Source organism: Eurypyga helias, unplaced genomic scaffold (assembly GCF_000690775.1).
Source record: "Eurypyga helias isolate BGI_N326 unplaced genomic scaffold, ASM69077v1 scaffold18702, whole genome shotgun sequence".
In the NCBI taxonomy this organism is placed as follows: domain Eukaryota; kingdom Metazoa; phylum Chordata; class Aves; order Eurypygiformes; family Eurypygidae; genus Eurypyga; species Eurypyga helias.
The window spans coordinates 52,374-77,677 of NW_010235671.1; the positions used below are offsets into that span (position 1 = coordinate 52,374).

At 38.4% G+C, this 25,304-nt stretch overlaps 1 protein-coding gene across 1 annotated transcript in view; it reads right to left on the reverse strand.

Moving 5' to 3' along the window:
* LOC104506039 (plasma membrane calcium-transporting ATPase 2-like) overlaps positions 1-25,304 on the reverse strand; it is a gene marked incomplete at its 5' end in the record, with an annotated part of 93,409 nt that overhangs the window by 52,365 nt on the left and 15,740 nt on the right. Inside the window, 2 exon segments of the mRNA XM_010146846.1 lie at positions 2,101-2,335; positions 2,909-3,150. Of these exon segments, the coding sequence (XP_010145148.1) occupies positions 2,101-2,335; positions 2,909-3,150 (477 nt within the window).

A 25,304-nucleotide genomic window follows, 5' to 3' on the forward strand; every position in this document is an offset into this window, starting at 1 on the left:
GTCACCAACAGTTAAAAACTTTCTGAGTTTATGTACCTGTGAGCTTGAGCATTAAGGGCTCATGGCAGACAGAACATTTTAAGAATGTTTTTAAACATTTTAAACGTTTTTAAACATGCCCCATCCCTGGATGTCTTCAAGGCCAGGCTGGATGAGGCTTTGAGCAACCTGGTCTAGTGCAAGGTGTCCCTGCCCATGGCAGGGGGGTTGGAACTAGATGATCTTTAAGGTCCCTTCCAACCCAAACCATTCTGTGATTCTATGATTCTTAAAGACTTGCATTGTCAGGTGTAGGGACAGATGGATTAGCAGCAAGAGACCATCTGATGGCAGATAAAGTGAATGCTGGTTATCTGATGACTGCGACAATAAGGAGTTTATCCTATGGTTTTCACCTAAGCAAGATTTACTTTATAATATAACCTTACTGATACTGAAAAAAAAAAAAAAGAAAGCCCATCATAGAATCATAGAATGGTTTGGGTTGGAAGGGACCTTAAAGATCATCTAGTTCCAACCCCCCTGCCATGGGCAGGGACACCTTGCACTAGACCAGGTTGCTCAAAGCCTCATCCAGCCTGGCCTTGAAGACATTGGACACTTCCAGGGATGGGGCATCCACAGCTTCTCTGGGTAACCTGTCCCAGTGCTTCACCACCCTCTGCGGGAAGAACTTCTTCCTGATATCCAATCTAAACCTCCCCACTTTCAATTTAAACCTGTTACCCCTTGCCCTGACACTACAGGCCCTTGTAAAAAGTCCCCCCCAGCTTCCTTGTAGCCCCTTCAGGCACTGGAAGGCTGCAATAAGGTCTCCCCGGAGCCTTCTCTTCTCCAGGCTGAACAAGCCCAACTCTCTCAGCCTTTCTCCATAGGAGAGGTGCTCCAGGTATATCAAATACAAAGATTTAGAGGTCATTTAAAAAAGATACAGGAAAAAATATAAAATGAGACAGAAAAATAAAAAAGTACCAACGTACTTACTTTTTGCAGCAGAACCCACTCTTTTTATAAGAGAAATTTGAGTTATCTTTCAATGACCTTAGTCCAAAGCAAACCAGTCATTAATCATCTACTAAAATAACAGCAGATTCGAAGAACGGGTAGCAAGACGGGATTAATTGCTCCCCCCATCTGCAGGAGGTGCTGGGGCAGGTGCTCTCACATCTCACCACACAGCTCCAGCTGTGCCTACGCAGCAGCCCTCGCCACATGCTCATGGCTGAGTCAGCAAGAAAAGCACCAAAGTTATGGAAAATACCTGCACTTGACGCTCTGCACTTTCAACTTTGGGACTTACCTTCTGTCACTCTTTCTAAACTGTAAAATGGAATTTATTCTCCACTGTCAAGACTAATTATCAAGCACCATATACACAGCCCAGACACAAAGTTTCTACTGCTCAATCTACCCTTTGTATTACTGTAGTAATATAATTCACAAGTGCAGTAACAGGCTCATCCAATGTGCACACATACTGATTCTCCCAGCTGAGCTGAGCTGAAAGTTCAGTTGTATTTTTACAAGCCATTTAAGTATAGTATCCATAAAACCTGCAGCCTTTCCATGGCATAGCTTTTCCTCGTCCAAATACAGCATTAAAAACAGTTTTCCTGAGTAGCCACCAGATACCATCTTAAGACCATTAGTAAAGTGGCAGCTGTTACAGTGAAACACAAAGCTCCAAGGCTGCATGCAATTCCTGTGGGAAGCGAGCACCTTGCAGTTACAATCACCGCACATCTCCATGTTCCGAGTTGCACATCAGTGCATTATTTCAAGGAAAACTTTGGGAGCATAATAAAACTTCTGCTGCTCAGTCCTCCTGTAGTGGACACCTTGAGAGAAGGTTAAGTCATCTCAATTCTGTAGTTCAGATAGCCCTATTTTTCTTTTTTTAAATATTGTCTCATTAATAGTTGATTTCTATCAGGTTAATCATTTGACTTTTTATCAAGTAAAGTCTATTTCTAAAGCTCACTTCCATTTTCTTTGTCAGAGCTAATAAGAAAAAAAAAAATTAAAAGCTACAAGAAATCTGTAGTTCAATTTATGCTTATCTCTCAGAGAAATGCATTGTAACATTAGAATTTGATATACCTCTGGCCTTACTGGGTCTTCAATGCCAACAACACAGATGCAAGTCAGGTCAGATAATATGTCATTTTCGTTGTCCCAGTCAGGCTCCGGGCTGCTGTTAAAGTCTCGGAAAGCAACACAGATAGTTCTCAGTCCATCACAGGCCATAGGTTCAATCACTTTCTTCACCATTTCATCTCGGTCACGTGGTCTGAAGACACGAGGTTCACCAGCTGCATTAAGAATCCTGGAACATCTTTTTTATTTAAGAAAATGGGGAGGGGGAAGGAAGTTGATTATGTATTGGCATGACTGCAGAGAAATGCTTCCTTTTATCAGCTTGTTTCATTCAACACTTTCCTCTTTTGCTGGCAAGTTTTTAATTTCTAGTGCAGATTTTTAGATTAAACAAGAAAATTCACTATAAAATATCCAAGAGAATTTGCTTGTAACTTACTACAGAAACACCAAGAGCCCTTCATCCATTATTTCCTCAAAACCCATGTAATTAATGAGCTGACAACCTATAATGAAATTGAACAATCCTAACTTTCCAAATGGGTTGAACATAAATAATCCATTTGTAAACTACTGAGAGCAGACCCAATTCTTTGGCTAGCCAATGATAAGAAAAATAAGCTAAACAGTTTTGAAATAGTGAGGACTTAAATTTCTTTAGAAAAGAAAAATAACAGCTTATACTACTAACATGTGCCACATTTCTACTCTAAGTAGCAAATTCCAAATACCAGAATCCCCATGTATGGCTTATTAGTGTCAGAATGTTTTGCTTTTTGGAAAAACACAGCAACTAATCCATTGAACTTACTTCTTCAGAACAATTTCAGAAGCTCCTTTGCTGTACATTCGGAAACTACCATCTGGCATTTTAATGACGGTACTCATGGACTTTCTCACAGAGTTGAATGTGTAAACTTTATAGAGTTTCTCCTCAGGGATGAGGTTCCGAACAGGCTCATAGTCCTGCTTCAAATCCAGGACAAATCCCAAGAGACCACACTCCGTCTTATTGCCTACCTGGCGAGGCAGCCCGCCCTCTTTTTCTGGTGGCTGAAAAGAAAACGTGAGATATGAATTTCTGTAATGGCAGGCAGCACACATACCTTCTGAACAATTACGAACAAAGTGACTGTGTACTGACCAAGATCTGAAACCCTAACGGCGCAGTCACGCACCTTCCAATTTCGAAAAGCTAGCAACAAGTCTGGAGAGCTGTAACAGACTTGAGGCAGCTACTCTTGCAATGGGGAAAACGACCCTAGAGTAACAGCTACATTAGGTCTCTTCCATTTCTTCTCTTGAATAGCCTGCATATGGCGATACATCATTAAAAATGGAGTACCTTTCCGTAGGCTCAAAAATAATTAATTCCCATTTCTCACAAACAGAGGATTTCCTTTTCTCACTTGCTCAGAATTAGACTGTTTTGCTGACTTCCATGGTTATAATAGTGAGTTAAAGAAAGACTTCTATCAGGCATTTTTGCCTAAAATAATAAATCTGCATCTAATCATAACAGCAAATCTCAGTGAAAAAGGTATTTCCACCAATCTATAAAATAATAGCTCTACATCTAAAAGTACCTGGGTTTAGCATTGCCACACTTCACTCTGCTGCTTCAGACAATAAATATCTTTATATGTCAGAAAAAATTGAATAGGCTACACATCTTGCAACTCCTGACAATCTCAGTCCTTCAGGGACAAGGAAGGCTTTATCTTCCCATTCAAAATACAAAAAAACCCAAACATACATTTCACTTACAAACTTTGTTGGAGGTGTAATATGTCCCAAACAAAAAGTTCCTGTGCTGTCAAGACTCTAGACTGACTTAAAGTGACCAGTGTGTGAACTGTCGGTAACTCAGAAAAGTGTTGCTTAAGCTAGGGCTGAACTACACTTACGGGAACCAAAAGAAGTCATCCTTTCACAATTTTAATTTGTACTGAAAACAGATTTTCATTTGACTCAAGAAAAGACTGTGAGCCATAGTTTTCAATGCAATGTAAACTTCTGCCTCACATTTTTCAGAATTAGGACTGCAGGGCTTTATTCAGAATCCATGTTTAACATTACTATAGCCTTTAAAATCCAGTCTACTTTGGAAATGGGATTCCTGCGTAGATGGAATTCCCTACATTGCCCTTCAGTAGGATGAGGGGGTAACGCAGGGCATGATTAAAGTCACAAGTCAGTAACCTTATTTAGATTTCAATTCTTGCAACAAGTATGGCCACCAAAAGGTAAAAGGAACTTTTAAGGAAGCATTACTAAGTATGTATTGCAGATAACCACCAATTGCATCTGGTTTAAAAAATGAAGGTCAGATAGAAAGGAATAGACTGTCCCAGAAATGAAGTAAGTAAATAAACACAGATTTTTCCATCAGAATTATCTTTCTGAGGACAGATAGATTCATGTCATTTAATTTTCAGAGAAATGCATCTATGATGAGCAATACATAATAATCTAAAAATCTCTGTCTCAAAGAGATTTACCCCTCAAAAAAGAATTGTAACATCTCTCTTCTACATAAACCATCATTTTTATTGAGTTATATTGCGTTGCCATGACGTTTCAGCATTACTTCAGGGTCAAAAAAACAGTGACTCTCAGCAAAAATGCTAATATGATATATTAATTTTATTATATGCTACAACAACTTGCCCTGCTATAATCCCATTATACTGTGATGTAACTTCCCTCTGGATGCTCAAATTCACTTAAGAATCCCTAATTCAAAACCCAAGTGCTTGTAGTTATGTGTATCTGGAAGGATTGTTACATTCAGTGAATATGAGAATCTGAGGTTTTAAAAAAATACCCTTTGAAATACAGTTTTGTTAAAATAAATAAGGTTCATTTTCATGGTGTTGCAAGCACGCAGTTCCTGAAGTATGCTAAGAACTTCACATTTCTCAAAGCAACAGAACAACCAACTTCCCTGCCTCGGTAGTGATGCTAGGAAAGACTGATTTCTCTGTGCATGTCACATCAAACTCTTTCCATTTTAGATCTAAATCCTCATTTATGCTTTGGTGCTCTGTGCTACTGAAGTCAGTAAACCTGGACATTGGCTTAAATGTGAATGTGATCAAGCCACTAGCAAACACACACTGGAAACCAAGGAAAGACGGATTTCTTTATCCTAGATAATAGTTGATTTGTACATGATTTCATCTTGCCCTGATGCAAACAGATACTGAAAAAATAAAAATCTACCCACATTTCACAACATCTAAAATGAAATGTTAGAGTCCTTCTAAAATGATTTTTATTTCAACAAAAAGGAGATCACACTAACCTCCTCTTACTGTGGTCTAAAAATAGGTTTCTTTTAGTGAACATCTTTTGAATGCAAATACGTAAGCAAGGGGAAAAAAATACCAGTGAAAAGAAAATGAACAGACATTTCAGAAAGGTTTCAAAATCTAACAAGTAGCCACCTCCCTCCAGAGCAGCTGCTGTCTCCATGTTCTTTGCACATTACATTATAATAAAGCATATGGTGGTGAGGGCTGGCAAGTAGCACTTCCTTCCCTGTGCCATTTCAGCTCAAAATCTATATGCCAAAACCAGTCTCCTTGCAGATTGCTCTTGACAATCCTTTGCAGAAGCTGCTGGCTTTTAAAATTTCCTACTGTGCTGTATCTAAATTTATTTCTTGCTGCAATCTGCGGTTTATGGCACCTGGAAAACAACTGAAAGGACAGCCCAAAGGACTTGCTTTTGGATAATAAACTAGGAGCACCTTCACTGGCTCCTCGGAGAATGGAAACCCTTTGGCAGCGTATGAGAGCGCCTTTGGACTGAGACTTGCAAACAGGAACACAGACTTTGTGAACACGCTGTTTCTCAGGAGCTGAGTGAAGGATCTTTAGCTAGTCACAAGTCTGCCACATGCGTACAGGCTTCTGCTAGGAAGAGACTGCTCCACGATCTTCCTCCAATGACGACTTTTCACTGATCCTTGCAAAACGTTTTCAAATGTTCCTCCCAAGTCTTTATATTATTCTTGTAATAACAATATTTAAATGGTAACTAAATACTTGTAAATACATGTAAAATGAACTGCAGACAGATGTTAAAAAAACGGTCGTTACAACTACGAAAGCAAAATAGGTTTCTAGGTCAAAGTACAGCTGTATTATTAAAGCTTAAAAATACCAACCCAAAAGCTAGTATTGACCTAATATTGAATTTGGATTAAAAAATGAATTTTCAGAATTATTTCCCTGGAAAATAACTGACTAATAAAACAGGCTAAGAAGGAAGGAAGATTAAACAGTGGGCATTTCTTAAAAGCACGCTTCAACTTTTAAAATTAGATTAGGAAATTAAAACGCTTACATTTTTACTATAACACTTCCTAAACCTCATCTTTCTCATTGCCCCTGTTGAAGTGAAAAGAGAGGACCCAGCAAGAAGATCCAAGTTGTCTTTCCAAATCAAAATGTTAGGATTTCGTGTATTAACTGAAGTCTACATTTGGTTTGCATTATTCTCCTGTGTCCTACAGACTGAACTACTCCTTTAGAATAATGATGGTTATAAATATATAAATTTTAATATTATAAAAAAATTAACTTTGCTAGAATATTATATACCCATATCGAATGTTCCATTTCAACTCCATTTACAATAGGCAAACAGAGGAAAATACATTTTTTAAATTAAATTGCAAAACATTTCCACTCTATATACTCAAAGAAAATTGACCAGGATATGTAGGATTTTTCTCTGAATATTTAAGCATTATATATGTAAAATTTAAAATAACCAAGGAGGATGAAAGCTGTTTGAATCATGTGGTATATTTATTTTTTAAATCCTAACCCTCTAAAAAGGAAAACTACTAAACAAACTATAGTACTATCAAATTCAGAGATATTCCCTTGTTAAGTAACTTGAATCTATGGTTTTATGGAAGACAGTGAAAGAAGTATTAAAACAAAGCTTATAATCAAAAGTCTCAACTTTTTGTAGATACAGGTTTGTTCAACTGACATCAAGCTAAACCAAGACAGATTTAGAAATGACTGTTTATCTTAGAGAAAAACTTAAAAATGAAAGGAGTTCTTTCTATCCAAGAATTAGGAATCTAAAACTTTGCTTGACTAAAATTTTTCAATTACAAAATGGGATACAGTTTCAGAAGATGTTTTGAAAATAAGACAGCAGTAATACTAGACATCTGCTACTCTTGTTTTCATTTATGGTGTCTCTGCGATCCTGTTAACTACAGAAGTTCAACAGCAGCAATGTTTTTTCTCTTCTTTATAAAATGACCATTTCCACAGATCCTTCACCCCCAGCTATAATCTGGATTCTGGATGCCAAACACCAGAAACGAATTTGCTTTATCTTCTCTTTTGTTTTTCATTATTTGTTCTAAGAGTATTCATTGTTTTCTAGCTGCATAACTACATGGGAATGCTCATCCCTTCGTAAGAATGGAAGAGAAACCTTGTTAAAGCTTGTCTGGAAATAGGTTGGGTTTGATATGCAAAGATTCTCTTACAGACTTTTATTTTTTTCTTTTACACTTTCATTTGCTGTTCAGGAAGCTTATTTAACAATCCTCTCTGACTTTTCCCAAACAATACTGTGGAATTTTCCTTTGGTTTTACTGACCTTCTGCCCACATTACACCTTCAACAGTATCTCAGCACATCGCATACTGCTGGCTCTCTGAGCACACCACAATCGACATAGTAAGTTTACTCATGGCTGGGATTAATTAACCTCCAAACATTTTACAGATCTTTGTAGATTAAAACAAAGAAAAAAAAACCCCAACAGAATACTAAAGATAAATTTCATTACAAATACCTGGCATCAGCTCTATACTGTTAAATTTTGTTATGAATTTACCTTCATAAGGTCTTTATTTAGGAATAAAAATCAGTCATTATATCTTGTGCAGATTTTGATCTTCGCTACCCTTGAGGACACATCTAAAATAATATTAGTGACTTGACTGATGAGGAAGATCACAATTTGTCCTCAGACTGTTTCGAATTTTAAGTAGTTTTTTCATTGTTATGATGAGTAAGTTGCCTCTTTCATACAGAGCACAAAAGCATGTTGCTTTCTGATAATATACATGCTGTTTTACAACTCCAAATGATCACTGCAAGGTACAACGCTGTTGAAATTCAGTTGCACTTCAAGTCAAGCCAGTTTGATTCAGGGTCAGCATAAGGGACTGAAAAAGAACAGTTGACAACTTGGAGCTGGTTGCGTAATCATCTTGGCATCAGAAGACACAGACAGTGTTAACATTACATACTGTTCTGATCTCACTCACTGGATTTAAAGCCCAACATTTACAAGTGTAAAGGTTTGATGGGTTTTTTTAATTCTGGCACACACCGCTGAGCATACTAACATAGGTGTTCCCATTCACTTATGCCTGTTCGTGAGAAAGAAACATACATCTCCTTTTTACCTGAAGAGGATTAAAACTTTTCATACACTAAACTGAAACAGATCTCTTCCTTTACTTCAATTCAAGCTCAAGCAAAGCATTTCAATTCCAAAGAACTACAGATCCACGTCACTTAAGGATGGTGAGCTTCTGAAGTTCTGACTTGGATCAGCTTGCTCGATAATGAAGCATTTTTTGGGTCCAGTGATTACACATTCATTATTTCAAAGTCCTGTGGTACACACATTTGGAATTTGGCTCTAGACCCAGTACAACCAGTCAACAAAAATAGTGTGGGAACCCTCTAATAGATGTGTATGTGCTCTGGTAACTAAGACTAGCCATATTTTCCAAATATAAGAGGATCTGTGCTTCACACAGTACAGAATGGTGTTCCACAGTGCTGCACAGAAGCCAGAAGAATGCTGTAGGGTGGCACGTACTTTGTTTTGAGAAATGCTAATATAGCTCATCTGAAATAAAAAAAAAAGCCATAGGCTTAAACACAAAATTTGCTTGTGAAGATGCACTGACAGAGACACTTGTGGGGAAAAGACATTCACCTCTAATGGTGGCACATATTTGGGCTTGGGGATTGTCAACAGCCTGTTTTGCAGGAAACAGAATAAGACAGGAGGTGATGGGAGAAGGACAAGTGTTTTTAGTAAATTTCTTCTTTATTAATGAGTCTCTCCCTTGTTCTTTAAACACTTTCTACATGATTTAGACACAAACATCTCCATCACAGACAGGAGGACATGGAGTGTTTGAACTGAAAATCAGGGGGAGGAACAGGATGAAGACCAAAAAATGGATTTACACAGATGTGTGTTGGTAATCAAGCACATCAGCAGTATTCCCTAGCATAAAACAGGACTAAATCAAAGGAGTATGTATGGATCATCAAAAAAAATATCTGAAATTTTACCAGTGGTGCCCTGTATTGATGTGTGTCCCGTGTATCTATTCTGAAAAGACTGGAAAAGGGGATACAGCAGCTAAAGCCTTTTGCTTCCCATTTTCCACAAAACCCTAACATCCACAGAAGCTTCATTTCTGTGAAAATGTACACCCAGTAAGTCACCCTCAGTGGCACCGGCAGCCACCATCACACACCTATCAAAATCAATACAATTTATTCCAAATCCTGACTGACAGGCTCTGTTTTGTTAGCCATCTGAGACACATTCCAGATCTAGGCAATGGAAACCGAAAGCACCTGAAACATGTTCCAGCACCCACAAGAGATACAAAATCCAAAGACTAAAATCAGAACTGTAAACACCACCACTGTATCATAATGCAGTGACACATTTGTAAGATGTTACTACATACTACTGGCTAGTGCGGGTGCCTTCTCACTAAACCAGCTGCTGTACAGCCCCTTAATTACTCGATGCTAGATGCAGGCAGCAGTCTGGCATCAAGACCTCTATGCTACAGTAAAGCTGTAGTCTCAAAGTATGTTTATATTGCAAGTGAAGCCTAAGTCATGACCCCAGCTGGCCGGCAGTTCCAGTTGTTAAAGCTGTAAGATAACCTTCATACAGCTCATGGTGAGAGGTGAGCAGGACATCCTGATGAGCCCAGGCACGCTGCTGCAGCAAGGAGTGTGTAGCCATAGAGCAGCGGTGTAGCAGAGCCCCCTACCACCGGTCAGACATGGGCTGCACCCTTCAGCTGACACGGGACAGGCTCCTCTGATGGGTGACAGCAGTGTCATTTGGCACTGCTCCCCAGCACAGGCCCCTGTCTTGTTATTTAACAACCATTTCACTAGCAGATCTGCCCAAACTTCCTAGAAAAAGGGCAACAGGAATTTTTGGCTCATTACTGTACGCAGGGTGTAAGAAAAAATGTATTTGTACAGTAGCCAGAAGGATGGAATTATTTAGGTAAAACTGGCATAATTAGATCCGCCACAACAGTTGGAGGATATTTAAATCCAGGCTTCCTGCATCAGATTAGCTCTGATGAGGGATAATTATTTAATTTTTAGGATGATAATAATTTAATATTTTTTTTCTATTATATGAAGACAGACCTGAAAATGATGCAACAATCTATTTAATTAATACAATGCTGTGGTACCATGTAATTCTCATCACTAGCTCTGGAGATGGATACAAGTTTAGTCAGATACAAGATTATATAAAAACATCTCTAGTTGCCTCAAATAATAGCAAGGCAATAATCATACAAAAAGGGGCCAGCTGCAATTATGTAATGTATCAGTGTGACATTTCCTACCAACACGGCAAAGCTAAGAGAGCAGCAGTGATGTGGCTCAGTGAATATGGACTCATGCTTGTTTCAGCTCACATAACAGGAACAAGGAGAAAATGATACTATCCATAAATTCCCCCAAGAGTGATTATGAAAGAAGATGAAATCATGCATGAAGAACAGACTGAAAGGCTGGTGTGACAGTTTCTATTCCCTCTCTCATTGACTGTTACCTATTTTTACATTCAAAGAGAGCTAATACTTCGCCCTTGATTTTAATAGCAACTAATTAAATTACCCTTTTAGTTTTAAGGACAAATTTACCTTTGACTCATTTGAATTTAAAAAAAAAAAAAAAGGATTAGGCAAAAAAATACTACTGCAAACATGAAAACCGCTGCTTCTTCTCACTAGTTCAGGATAAAAGACAGATATGTCAGTCCTGTACACATTTTTCACAGAACTTGAGAGTTGCTAAGGGTGGCAGGCTCCAGCACCCCTCCTTGAGACCATCTTCGCCCTGTGGCCCTGCCAAAGCAGGTTCAACTCCAACAAGGTCGCTCAGGGCTGTGTCCAGTTGGATTTTGAACACCTCCAGGAAGACAGACTCCACAATCTCTCTAAGCAACCTCTGCCAATGTTTGACCACCCTCACAGTAAAACTTGTTTTCTTAAGTTTAAGTGGAATTTCCTGTGTTTCAATTTGCTCTCCTTGCCTTTTTGCCTTTCACTGGGCACCACTGAGAAGATTCTAGCTCCACCTTCTGCACTCCCCTGCATGAGGTATTTATAGACACTGACAATGTCCCTCCTGAGCCGCCTCCTCCTCTCCAGGCTGAGCAGTCCCAGTTTTTGCAACCTTCAACTTGCATGTCAGGCCCTCGGCCCACGAATGACATGCAGCAGTACTGGCCCCTCACTGCTCGGTGGGACACACCATTGCGGGTCAGCTCCCAGCTGAATTTTCTTACCAGAACCCCCTGAGACCACCAGCTCAGCCAGGTTTCAATCTACCTCACTGTCCACTTTTCCAGCCCATACTTCATCAGATTTTTAATTCACTCTCAAGAACGGAGGATGCGAGTTAAAAATATAGACAAAACATTTATATTGTCTGCGCATAAATTTTCAGACATGCAAATTCAGACACATATGAGTAATCTGCACTATTCACATGAGAACACCACTCCTAAAGCACTTGTTAGAACTAATCAGAACATAAATTGCTATTTCCTTCAGCTTCACAATCAGAGAAAAAGCGGGATAGCTATAATAAAAGCAATACTTGAGGTAGTTAAAAAAGCTGAATTTAACTACAATTATCTATATAATTAATTGGGCCCAGAGCAAGGATTTCTGTTTTCAAATTATGGAAACATTAACTGATAACTTTTTAAAGTTAACAATACCTTTTTGTAAAGGCCTGCACATGTACCTGAACAATAGTTATTCCAAGGAAGCAGTGACATGTATGTTACATTTATACACCACAGTGTGTTAGCGACTCCATAATCACAAGATGTGCCACACGAGTTACGCCTTGTCACCTCCTAATCCATTTTGGTTCTCGAACTTGACCTTTTTCCTTTCGTAATACAGAGCCTACACATCAAGATTAAAATAATTAAAATAGAAGGTTGGATGTCTTTTAACTTAAAAAATATGAATAATTTTTTAAAATATCTCCATTCCAAATGACAACGGTTCACATCTGAATTTAAACAGAGGTACATTAGCACACCCCTTACAGCACAAAGAATAAACTCTGCCTTGTTATGACACTACTGATTAATCACTGTTACGATTAAGATACTCCAGCCTTAGTGTTGCCAGATGAGATTAAACCGAATTTTACACACACAGATTCTTCTCCACGTTTTCCCCAGAAGTGTCTTGGTATATTTATTAGACTGTAAAACGTTAGTCATCTCTATGTAGGGACTTTCCTTTTGTTATTCATCAAAACCATTCATATGTATCATTAAGACGTATCTTTTAGTGACAATCTGGCTCTCAAATTTTGAAAATTATGTTTTTCATTTCCAAATTTGGACACTAAAAATCTCCACCCTTGTCCTTTGGTGCAGTTGTGTTCACAGGGAACTGGCAATTGTTAGATTTATACTGGTGCCATTCCAGCTTTGTTTAAGTGCAACAAGAACTGTTGACAAGTAACCTATATAATCAAAATAATTAGGCACAGTAATTGTTATTAGCTTACTTTAATTAACAACCAATTTACTTTAAATATAGTCTAAGTACAAGGTTTCAGTTCAAGCTAGCTATAAAGAAAGAAGCAGGAGCATGTTGCTCCCTTATTATCGTTAGAACACAGACCAGAGTGACAAATGTGTCATTTCTAAACCAAATTGATTAAAATTAAGAACAGCTTAATAGGTTTTATACATTTTTGATAATTTGTTCCATATATTTGGCAAATGCTTGCTCAAGTTAATGAACGAGAAATGAGCCAAACGTTTTTCTTTAAGTGCAAAAGAGAAGTTGCACTTAATTGCAGAACTGTAATTGGTGTCTCCATAATGACAACCCAAACATCTGCTACCTTGTTTGAGATCTATTAAACTGAGGTTTCACTGCACGCTGATACTAGGCGGCCTTTCTGAGTGGTGCAGACAGAAAACAGAGACAGGAGACTAACTGCATAATGTTGTCCTGGATCAGGTAGTGAAAATTCAATTTCAAGGCAACTTCTGCAGTTTAAAAACCTCTATTTCCAGATTAGAACTAATAGTAGGGATTTACATGGGTTTTGCCAACATTAAAAACATCAGTGCATCTGGTTTAGGGCTGAAACCTCATCTTTTACATTTGAGGAAATAGATACAAGTTTTTTTTTTAGTTATAGGGGTGATCTAACTAGCAACTGTACATGTGGACAATGTCCTTTGAGCTACTCTAATACATGCTTTAGTAAAACATCAATTGTTTTCTCCCTAGCATCTCAAGACTTTCACCGAGGTTACCTATGAAAAACTTATTCAATATTTCTGAACATATCATCATAAATTCCAGTTACATAATCTTCCTCACATTTAACTAGTTAACTCTCTTAATCAAAATTAATCCCATTTTTTGAAAACACCTCCACTGGTAGTCTGAAGTGCATCTCATGCAAGCTTTCTACTAGTCACCATACATGAATTTCAGTCACAGAGTTGTGAAACATACAGCATCTATTCCATGTTATCTAAATATACCAACCCTCTCATTAATTTGCATGACCTTCTCTACCTTTACTAATTAGAACTGGAAATCTTGTAGTGCACTGCAGACGTTAAATCTTTATTTTAGGCTAATGAATTCGAAAAAAACCCGACTCAATACAAAACCCCAGTGGCACTATCTGAAAAATGTGTATTGCGATAATGATCATATTGTACAAGAATTCAATCATCGCATTAAATAAATGCATGACCTTTACATATGCACATCAAAAGCCTGAATTTCAACAGAAGAACAGTATTTACAGGTAGCTGATCTGCGCATACAGTCTTCATGTGCACAAAGCTTATGAACACTTTGGATTTTCTAGTTTTCTATTAAATATATCTCAGATAGGAAAACAACTTCTAGAAAGACCACACTGAAGTAAAATTAGTCTTAACGCTCACTGCCTTTCTGGTTGCAGCACGACTACAAACAATTTGTATGGTTTAAGGAGCTAAATTTAGTAAGTGCAAGGTAAATCTAGCCACATGAACTGTAAAAGCAAGGATTTTCTACTTGACTTAAGCTACTGACTATAGCCCTTTATAATTACAGATCTTCTCTGTTAACAGTACTCATATCCAGAATAAGCAAAAAGGTTCGTCAAGCATCCATTTGTAAATGAGTCTAAAATCATTAACAGCAGCTATTTCATGTATCATACAAAATGATGATACTCATCTTTAGATCTATACTAGCAAGCGCTATACTACACTAGCTGAAATTATTTTTAAATTGGTTTTGGTTAGTTAGGGGTTGATTTTTGGGGGGCAAGTGCATGAGCTCAAGTGTATATAATATGTTACAACAATGCTTATCTAATATTTTCTCAGAGGGACTTTTTTGCATGAATGGTGGGGTAATGTTTGAGATGCATTATAAATTCAGTCCTCTGGTCAGTCCCTCTCCTTGTGAGGATACTAAGGATGATGCCTTCTCTGGGCAGAACAGCAGACTCTGAGACTGCAGCCAATGTTTATCTGATTATTCATTCGGAAAGAAACGGGACTGGAATGATGGAGAGATTGAACATCCTGTCGTTCTTTATAGGAAAATTCCCCCAGAAAAACTTGTCTCTCACCAAATATACAGCCCCCAGCAAACCAGCACTGATCACTGTCAACCCTTCTTTGGACTGAAGTGTAAGGTCACTTAATTCTCTGCTCACCTGAGTAAGTGTAAACCACAGAAAAATAACAACGGCATAAGAAATATGCACTGGAACTTTATAACGTGCTCAATACTTTCAGTATTACAAACAACGAGCTACACCTACTGCCCAACACTCCTTTATAACCTTAGATAGATAAGATGTCTGAGTGTCACCAGAAGGATGTGCCTGTAGCCAGCCACATTTGCTGTGTGTGTTTGCACTTACACACGTGAGACAGGTTTGTAGTACTTCTTATTCATGTTGTCCTGAATTTTAAAAACTTCCTTCTAGAAGCTCAATTTTTCCATGCAAGGTGTCTGCCAAAACAGGTCTGTCGCTTCTTCAGTGATGCTAAGGACTAGTATAGTTTTGACTACGTTAAAATACTCTGGCAACCTTTCCTTTGAAAACTTTCCATCTCCTCTGCTAGACTGCAGCTAGGAAAAAGATTTGTTGTAGCACATCATTCTGCCTTCTATCCATCAGTCATACGCCCTCGAGAAATCAGATCCATCAAAGTCATATTCCCTTGAGAAGTCCGTGCCCGTTGCAGTTTGCTCAGAATCTGTGGTTACAGTTCTTCGCAACCCCATCCATTCTGTATTTTTTTTCTGGCTTATCTGGCACCATCTCTAAAAACAGAAAGGCCATCATTTTTGGAAACCTTCCCACATGCACTTGTAAATAACTCAGAAATATGACTGACTGGAATCCAGAGGAGGCAAGAGCTTCACATACAAGAAGAGAAAACTGTAAGCTTGATAGAAAAATTAGTAGTGGGGTCTTACCTGCAGGAGAAAGCAGGAACCAGAGTTTGAAGGATAGGTTTTTACTTACTGTATATTTAATATCAGTTTTCTAGGACTAGCTGTGACTCAAAAGAAAAGTAATACTTGGCTTACATTAGCAGAAATATAATAAATCTTATTAAGAGCAATTTCATTCACAAAGAACAGCAATGCCAAGTCAATTCAAAGTCTTTTTCAAGTCTGTGAAGTAACTCCTGCACATTTATTGCTCTGAAATTTGCAAGATGTTTTCTTTCTGTCATATACTTTATTGCTCATCTGCTGTATTTCAGCCGTTGTACCAGCTGAGTTTTTCTGGGGTTGATGTTGTGTCCCTGCCTTGTCTGTGTGTCATGTCCCCATCATGTTCCCCCCGCCCCGAGGGAATAAACCACACTGGAGTTGTGAGATCAAAAATAAAACAGACTAACAACAATGTAGTATGTATTTATGTAATGTGCATCTGAAAGAAAATTAATGTCATATTTCATTATGAGGTGATTCACCTACCCACCGCATTGTTTTCTACTAAGCCTGTTTGCGTACCTTTGGTTACAAAACCACTACACCACTTTCCATAAAATTGGTATTAAATTACCGCATTCAAAATTATCATCCTCTTGTTCCTGATGCTAGAGAGCACAAAGAAAACCTCCATTAAAACAGATGTGCCTGAAGTAAATGGTTTACACCCACTCATGTAAGAACAAAAGCTCCCATCAAGAAAACACGCTCCATGATAATATCCCCTACGAAGTGTCAACCCTAACTTCTATCCAGCGTATCAACCAGCTCCAAAGTGTGATGACTGTCTCAGTAGGATATCATAGGCATGCAAAGAAGGACGCATTAAAATCATTCATTGTGCCAACATATTTCATTTAAAAAAAAAAAAGGTCCTAAAAATGAACAGACAACAATAAGCAATATTGATATTATCTAGATGAAAACACGGGAATACCTTGAAGGAAACGTTGACTTTTAAAGCCTGCATTCATCAACAGGCATATTTGGAAATAGCTGGGAGTTATCCCTACAGGTGAATCATCTTACGCCAGTACGAGATGAGGGGAGAATAAGAACATGAAAATAAGATAAGTAGCATAAAAGAAAATCCTATAAATCCTATGCAAGGTAACAGGAAAAGATTTGTTGCATCACAGCAAGTTAAAAACCTAATTTACTCATTTTCATACAAGCAAGCAAAAGAAAAAATAAGCTAATAGGGTAAAAGATATTACAGTAACAACAAGCTTCCAAGTAACTGTCAGTCCTGTTTGTAATCCTGAAGTGACTATTTATTCCAACAGGAATAAATGGAAGCTGCAATTATGGAACTGTGAGGGCAAAGGCGGCCAGTATGAAAGAGGTTTTTATTACCTTGTTTCCTGTCACAAGAAGAAAAAAGAAGAAATAAAATTTAATTTGATCATAAACTTTTTGAACTTTGAACTTTTTGAACATAAACTAGTATGGGAATGTCATGCTAGATTCTACAGTGCAGGATTATTCAGCTTATCCTTCTTCTCTTCCTATGTTGCTGTTGCTGAGGCAGGATGGTCAGGATGGATAGAAAGAACTAGCTCTGAGGACATTCATCTCACCTTCTCTATCCATAACATTTCTGCCGTACTGTGGGGAAACCTGCCTCGCCTCTGACAGCCTGGCCTCTAATGAAAACGTGCTACCTTCCAGGGAGTTTAACAATGTCAGCAGCACATTCACAGGACAGCCCTGCTCTGATCTTTGCTCCCTAATCCTGCTTTGCTTAGGTAATTCCATCCCACAGCCAACTGCTGAGCAGATTTCTGGGCAGCTGATTCCATTCTACCTCTCACTTACAACTCTCAAAAAAGGAGACTTTATGAAAAAGCAGCTTTTTGCTAGCGAGACAAAATGGGGTACAGCCCCTGTACCCCAACAGCAGAAAGCATGTGACTGGGATAACAAAATGTCCGAAGCATTACACATTCAAGTAGTCTTTTCTAAACACAGTTATTTCAATCACTAATTCAGTAGCTAATTTAGTGAGAAAAGCTATATTTGTACCTCTTATTATATAAAACTTGAATGGCAATTGATGTGTGAAGATCATTACTCTCTGCTAATTACCATTCCTAGAAGCAAAGACAATTAACTACAAGATCAATTCTCTCTAATAATTATTATTTACACAGTAAATAATATGCACACTATAGGATGGGTTTTTTTTCCTGCCGAGCTTATCCTGAGAAAATGCGTACCGAGGACTTTATGAAAAACTTTTAAAGAAAATATTCTTGGGGATTTTTTTGGTGATGATTGTCTTGCTTATATATAGAAAGACACTTACATATAGAAAAATACTTCAGCCTGCATTGTCCTGCCTCATCCATAAAATGTATGTATATTGTACAGTTGCATAACACTGGGAACAAAATACAGAAAATGAGATAAAGATATAAATGTACCTATGATGGTGGTAATTTTGCCTGTGAAGTAAAAACTTAGAAAAATATATACAGATTTTTAGAAATCAGATCAATCAAATCTTAATCAATTTAAATAGTTTTTAATTTTAAATGGCTCAAATGCTCCACTTAGCTGGAGATTTAGAAGTACTCCAGACAATATTTTAGTGCCATCATCTGAGCACTTCAAAACCAAGAGCATATGCAATTTTCACAAATTTCCATGACCAAACCAAAGTGCTGAAAGCAGCCAATAAGAGACTTAAAGTACTATCCTGAAGTTAGTTGACTCATAAGGCAGCCTTACTGACCTAAATCCAACCCCACTGAGTTGGAAGATGCCACCCTGAAAATAACACACTGATTTTCTGCAAAGTATATTTTCCCCTGTGCTTCTCCTCATGTCATACATTTAAGTAACTTACTGCGCCCCTAAGATGGCAGAACACACACTGTAAAACCTGGAGCAGAGCTTCACGAGTTCACACCAATCCACTAGATCTTTTCCAGACACTGAAAAAATGAGTTTCTTTGAACTCCTACACCAGATTGTCAATCTGTCAGCTGAGGATTTTCCTCTCAGTACACTTCTCTGTGGCATTTTCTGGATGGCTTTGTGTACACTAGAAGCAGAGGATTTTGCCATTCCAAACACATTCCACAGTGACAGTGCAGGAGGATGATTCAAGCCTGTTGGTCCCTCCTCTTGCCTCCCTCATCCAAAGCCAGGTGACGCAGACAAAAGTCCAGCGTCACTGCATGGGCTAAGTTGTAAAAATTCATCTCAGATATGTTTCCCACTGTTTACTGATTTTCAATATTATTATGTAAGGCTAAAACCTCCAAAGATCTACCCTTACATAAAAAGGCTGTCAAATACCACTACTCCTCCCCATTTCTCTCAACCTTAAAACACAAATTACTGAAATCTTGACCTACAGGTAGAATTTATTTTTGCCTGCTGCTTGAGGAAAGAAAGCAGAGGTAAAAAAAAGGCATTACAAAGGATGGCCTCTCCTCTGACTGTTGCCAAAATTCACTCAAGCCCTTCTATACCAACACTACTGGTGCAACCCTCCCTGCAGACACGGCTGGCCACTGTACATCTGCACACTGTACTTCTTACGCTCCAGTTTCACCTTCTTCTCCCTCAACGTGCCCTCACTGCCACATTCTGTTTTCTGGACTCCTTATTCCTTCTTCCCCAAAGCTGACCTGCTTTCCGACTGGCAGGCCAACCTTGGCTGACACCAGGACTGCCCGATAAATGCCTGATCTTTTTCACAGACTCCCAGCCCACAGCCGGAGCTGCCGGTTACATCTGCAGCTTAACGGTAATGGCAGGGGACTACGGAAGGAGTAGGACAGAATGTAGGCCAGGCCACTCACTTCGGTTGTCACATGTTGTCATAAATGATAAAGCTTTCCTCAATCCATCCTTGTTCTTTTTTTTTTTTTTTTACTACTTCTGTCCCTATTTTTGTCCTGATTTTTGGTGTATGTAGTTTTGTTGTGTTTATTGGGGATTTTTTTAAAGCATCTATTTTAACTTATTGTCAGAAGCAATGGGTAAACTTACCTGGATAAAATAAGAGATGACCTGAACCTTCATGTACAGTAAAAACAAATGGTAATTTTATCTGCATTTTAACACAAGAAACAAGGAGTTTGAAAACAGATTTTAAGAAAACAGTACCTGAGAGTAAATATATCCTTCCAATTTAAGGTACCAAAATAACTAAAAATGTAGTTTGGAGGATAAAAGCTATTTTCTCATGTTTCTCTTTTGAATAAAGAAGAGAATTTTAGTGACATCCAACAGCAAACCTCCAAATATCTATAATCCCAAAACAACTTTAAAGTCACTTTTAAGAAGGGCTTACTCTATTGAAAGTGATGAAATTATGAAAGGTAAAAGGAAATGACAGTAAATTTCTGCTGGCTAAATGATGTGTGTGTGCACATATGTAATTTTTGAGACTTTGTTTTTCCACTCCATTAATAAAAAAATAGATTAATTCAAGTATTTGATAAATGAAATCCAGTCTTTAAATTTTATTAAAAAATAAAGAAATCTGTGAGAACTGTATTTCATGCTTAGCATAACATTTTAAAGACTGTTTCTGACAGGAACATTATGTCTCCCAACCCAGATAGCTGTACTAATTTTGGATGCAAATATACTCCTCACAAAAGACCCCTTCACCTGGGTACTACATCCATGTTCTCAATACCCACGGTAGATTTTCATCTATTCCTGCAAAGCAGCTGTTGTGTGAAAATCTTATTTTCCATTACTTTTACCATTTCCCTTCTGCAGAATGTGATTTCTTTTTATGGTTTTCATGTATTATGGGTTACCTACCTGCTTTGCCAGCCTCCCTCCATCCTTTTTCTCCAAGAAAGTATGAAGTGCATTCATCCCAGTATTCTGTCAAAAGATCTATTTATTCTCAACAAAACATTCTGAGCTAAAATCTCGTAAACTGCTTTCAGTATAAAGAAGTTAGAAGTTTTGTTCCACTTATTTTAGTAAGATTGTTCATTATATATCCAGGAAAAAGTAATTGCATGAAGTAAGCAGGTGAACGAACACCCTCCTTGCTCTCCCAGTGAGTCTTACCGGCTGTGCCTACGGTGCAGCTCCATCCTGCTGCTACGCGCCATGTACCCTGCAGCCCACCTGCATCCGCAGCAGCATTCTCCCACGGAGGGTGACCACTGCCCTTCCCCAGAAAGAACTCCTCTCAGGGAAGCTTTGGGGGAATCCCTGGTCCTCCCCGCTGGGGTTACCTGGGGCCCTCAAAGCCATCCCCCCACCTTGTGCGGAGAGATCTGTGTGAGTACACGGCGAAGACCCTCAGCTAGGGCTGTGGTAGGAACGTGCTTGGAATTTGTGTGCTGGCAGCAACCTTGGTAACTTCGCTACTGTCTCAGACAGATGTTGTAGTGTCACATGTTCTGCCATACGATAAACAGGAAACATTGCTTTCTCTGTTCTGACCACAGTAAAACTGTCTACATTCTTTTTTTACCTCATTCCCCATTTGGTTTTACCTCACAGAGGCCTTTCTTGTTCCAAAACTTTTACAAGGTCACATTCATTACTTTACTAACTTTTACTAACATCCTAACAGGTTTACTTCATTTCCTAAGTTGGCAGAAGCTGTGGAAGGGAGCGAGTGTTCTGCTTCTGTGATGTCTCTTTTTCCCTTCACGACGCTTGGTTAAAGGATGCTGCTACATGGTGCGACTTACAGTGCGAAGGCAGTAAACGATTCTCCAGATTGTCAGAACTGAAAACAGTCCTCCTGATGCAGATCCAGACATTCACCTCATACAGGCCTAAGCAGCTTTTTTGCTCTCGAGGCACCTATCAAGTACCAAATGAAATGCCTGTGCTAGATCCGAACAATAACAGGTTCATCTGGGTCTTTTCCACTGGTGCTGAAAATCACTCAACTAATTGTGATCTCTTCTAAAAAAGAACACATTATACCCATCCAGCAAGCATGTCATCTATGCCCTCTGACAGTCTTTAGGAAATTAGAAAAACTATTTTCTAATTAAAATTGAATTTATCCAAGCAAGAGCTCAGTAGAAGAGTTCAAATCAATAGTTTTAGTATTTGGAGTCCCTATTTCATTATTGCTCCATCATAATCAAGATCAGTGTACTTCCCGGTGCAATCAAAGCATCCCCAAAATGCAGATTTTGTTTTCAGAGTAAGAGGTTCTTCACAGTCCTCATCACAGCTCACATGCAAGGATGTATGAAGTCTAATTTTTATTTCCATGTGGGAAAGATATCTAAAACATGAATACTGGGAAAGAAAGGTTTTCTGGAGAACAGCTTCACATAAACAGCATAAAAGCAGCACTGAAGTTGCTCTGAAGCGAATGGAATGTAAAATCAGCTCACCAGTAACTTAATCCTTGGAAAGCATTAAAAAGAACTATATTTAATGATGCTATTGTTCAGTTGGAATAATTTGTGTTTAATTTCTCAGTGAAATTCAAGTCTTTTATTCCTAGCAGCGATATTCTTTTCTTTTTATATTTTTATCAATGGTTCAATTGCCCCTTAATCAAAAGACAATGCAAGAGGGAATATTTCTCATTCAGCAGAGCATCTTGCCTAATTTTATGGTCTCATATGTGATCACTCTGAACACAAGTTCATACAAAGCACAATTTACAGCACATGCATAACTAGAGAACTAAAAATAGAATACAGAAAATTTCAATCTTAGCGACATAACACTTATATGCCCTTTGGGTTTGAGCTGATGTTCACAATTTGATTAAATATTCTCTAAGAATGAGTGCAGAAGTATGCATTCAGTATTAGCAGCTAGAAAAATAATTCTGTATACTGGCTATGGAACAATATCTTGTATATTAAAATTCTGCTTAAGCTTATTATAAACAGTGAATAAAATTAACTCCTATGATATTGGAATAGTCATCTTTCTGGGGTCCATACTGCAAGCCTGATCTTATGATGCTGTTATAACAGCTAGAAAATCACCACTAATTTTACAGAGATAAGTTCAAGTAGTCACGTGATATGCATCCAGCACAAAGGTGATTTCCATAGGATTTCACCCATTTATCAATTTTACAGAGAACCGGTCTCTGTGCAAAGCTGGAAAAGAACCACAATGGTGAAATACTGACTCTTCAATAGGCACCCATTACTAATTTCAACAAGAATCAATGAAGTCAAGCCAGGTACAGGGGGGAAATGGGTGAAGAGTGGAAATTATATTGAGACCAAAGTGAAATTTTAGAACTACTACTGACCAGACATTTTTCAGTCAAATTAAACTATCACCACAAGAGAAAGGCAGAACGTTACGTTTAACGTTACAGATGCGTCACTCTTGAAAGTCTGATGCCTTCCCATGCCTCAGAAACCTCAACCTCCTATGAAAGTCAGAGAGAGTGAACTAGCATGGAAGTTGGACAGAAACACTTTGTTGCTGTGTTTGATCTCAAGCACCCAAAATGAACAGCAATATAAAACAAAGGAGGCACAGCTGACATGGAGTCCCTCTCTGCCAGTCACACTGGCCTAACTCCCAACCAGTCTGCCTGCCTACCACCTTGTTGTTCCTTAGGAATGAAGAAAATTCTGCCAACATTGGTAACATTCTCTCAAAGCCCTCCCAAAATCAAACTCATGGTGACAGCTGGAACTGATGCTGTGACTAGCATTACCACTGTAGCAGTTATACGAACACATATTTATATAGCTATCATTCTTTATCCCAGTTCGTCCCTATTACCTTGTTTTAATCCCAACCTCTGTGTTGAGGATGAGTTTGGTTCTATTTCTCTTTCTACAGAAGGAAGTACCTAACCTTACTTAGGCTGTAACAACATTAAAATACTGAAGATGTATGTTCCTCTCCCCAACAATGAAATGTTATACTGATATGTGAAAGCATGACTTAACCCAGCAATAGTAAAATATTATTGCTAATTTACAAATACGCAAATTCGAATCCAAAAAGCCACTGATCAAATATCCACATTTACAATGAACCACCTGAGAATGGAAGGTCCATCTTTCATTTCAGCTAACCTGGTTGATTTTGACCTGGACAGACCATAGGAAAAGGACAGAGTAAGATCCAGGATTCAGCTGGGAACTGGTGCTGCTAGCTGGATGCTCACAGCTGGAACTGGTGTGTAGCTGAGCGAGCGCTGCTCTGCCAAGGTATCTGAATTCAAAGCCAGCAGGGCTAGCTCCAGCCTCGGCTGACCACAGCCCTTGGTCTCTGCTGCACAACACAAGAGCGGCACCCACGTTGCTGGCTCGCTTCAGCTGGAAGGCGGCAACTAACAGTATCTTTCTGAGCAGATGGAGGGTTTGCACGATTTCCTATCCACTCTAGATGCAGGAAGCAGCCCAAGCTGCCTCAGGGGCTGGGGTTCTCCCCACACATCCCCCTTTCAGGAGAGCTCGTGGTAAGAATGGAAGAGTGAGTGCATCGCAGCGCAGACGGCGGTCTTAAGGGTGCCTAAGCTGTGGCTTGACTTCAGACACTAACCCTGGCTAAACAGTCCTCAGGAGCGTTCATTTCAAAACCACCTTCGCTACAAACACGCTTTTCCTATCTGCATCAGGTTTCTCTGAATATTTTTCTTGAAGTGTTGATTGCTACTAAAATCCAGATATTTACAAAGCACAAATCAAAGGAAAGAAATGCTACAGCACTCAGTAGTGTTTCACCAACTGCTTTCTGTGATTGTATTTTAAAAGACTTCTTTAAAGAAACTGAAGTGCATGCAAGGCTATACTACGCGGCTCAACAGAGAGATATAAAAAGGACAATACATAAATTCATAAACTAAAAAAAAAGTATTTATTCTGCAATATTAAGACTAAGCTTAAGAAAGCTTCAAAGAAAGAAAGCTTCAAAAGCTTCAAAGAACAAATCTATTGGAATTGCAAAAGTTTTTGGCCTCATAATTAGCTCTGTACAGAAGAATCTACTGCCACAAGCAAATGGGTATTTCCATTTTGCCTTCTTTTACAGACTGAATTAAAAGACTTGTGAATGTAATTCACTTGAAAACAGAATGAACAAAGATCATTAACCTCACTGTTTTAACCAATTCAATTTGTCCTATTTGAGAATTAATTGAAAGACACAAAAAAATAATTTTCCACATACAAAGTCTCCAATAAAAAGTAGTTGTGTTAGCAAATTTACCTACACCAAAACTGGGCCAACCCATTCTAACAACTGCAGGAGTTTTTTAAATGTAGCATGGTCTTGTACTTACATGTATATCTCTATCCTTCAAATTAAAACATAAAATATATTGTTTTTCCAGCACCTGTTCCCACTTTGAGGACCTCAACAGTATGTAACAGCTCGTATTCAATAACAGAATGTTAAGGAATTGACATTGCTT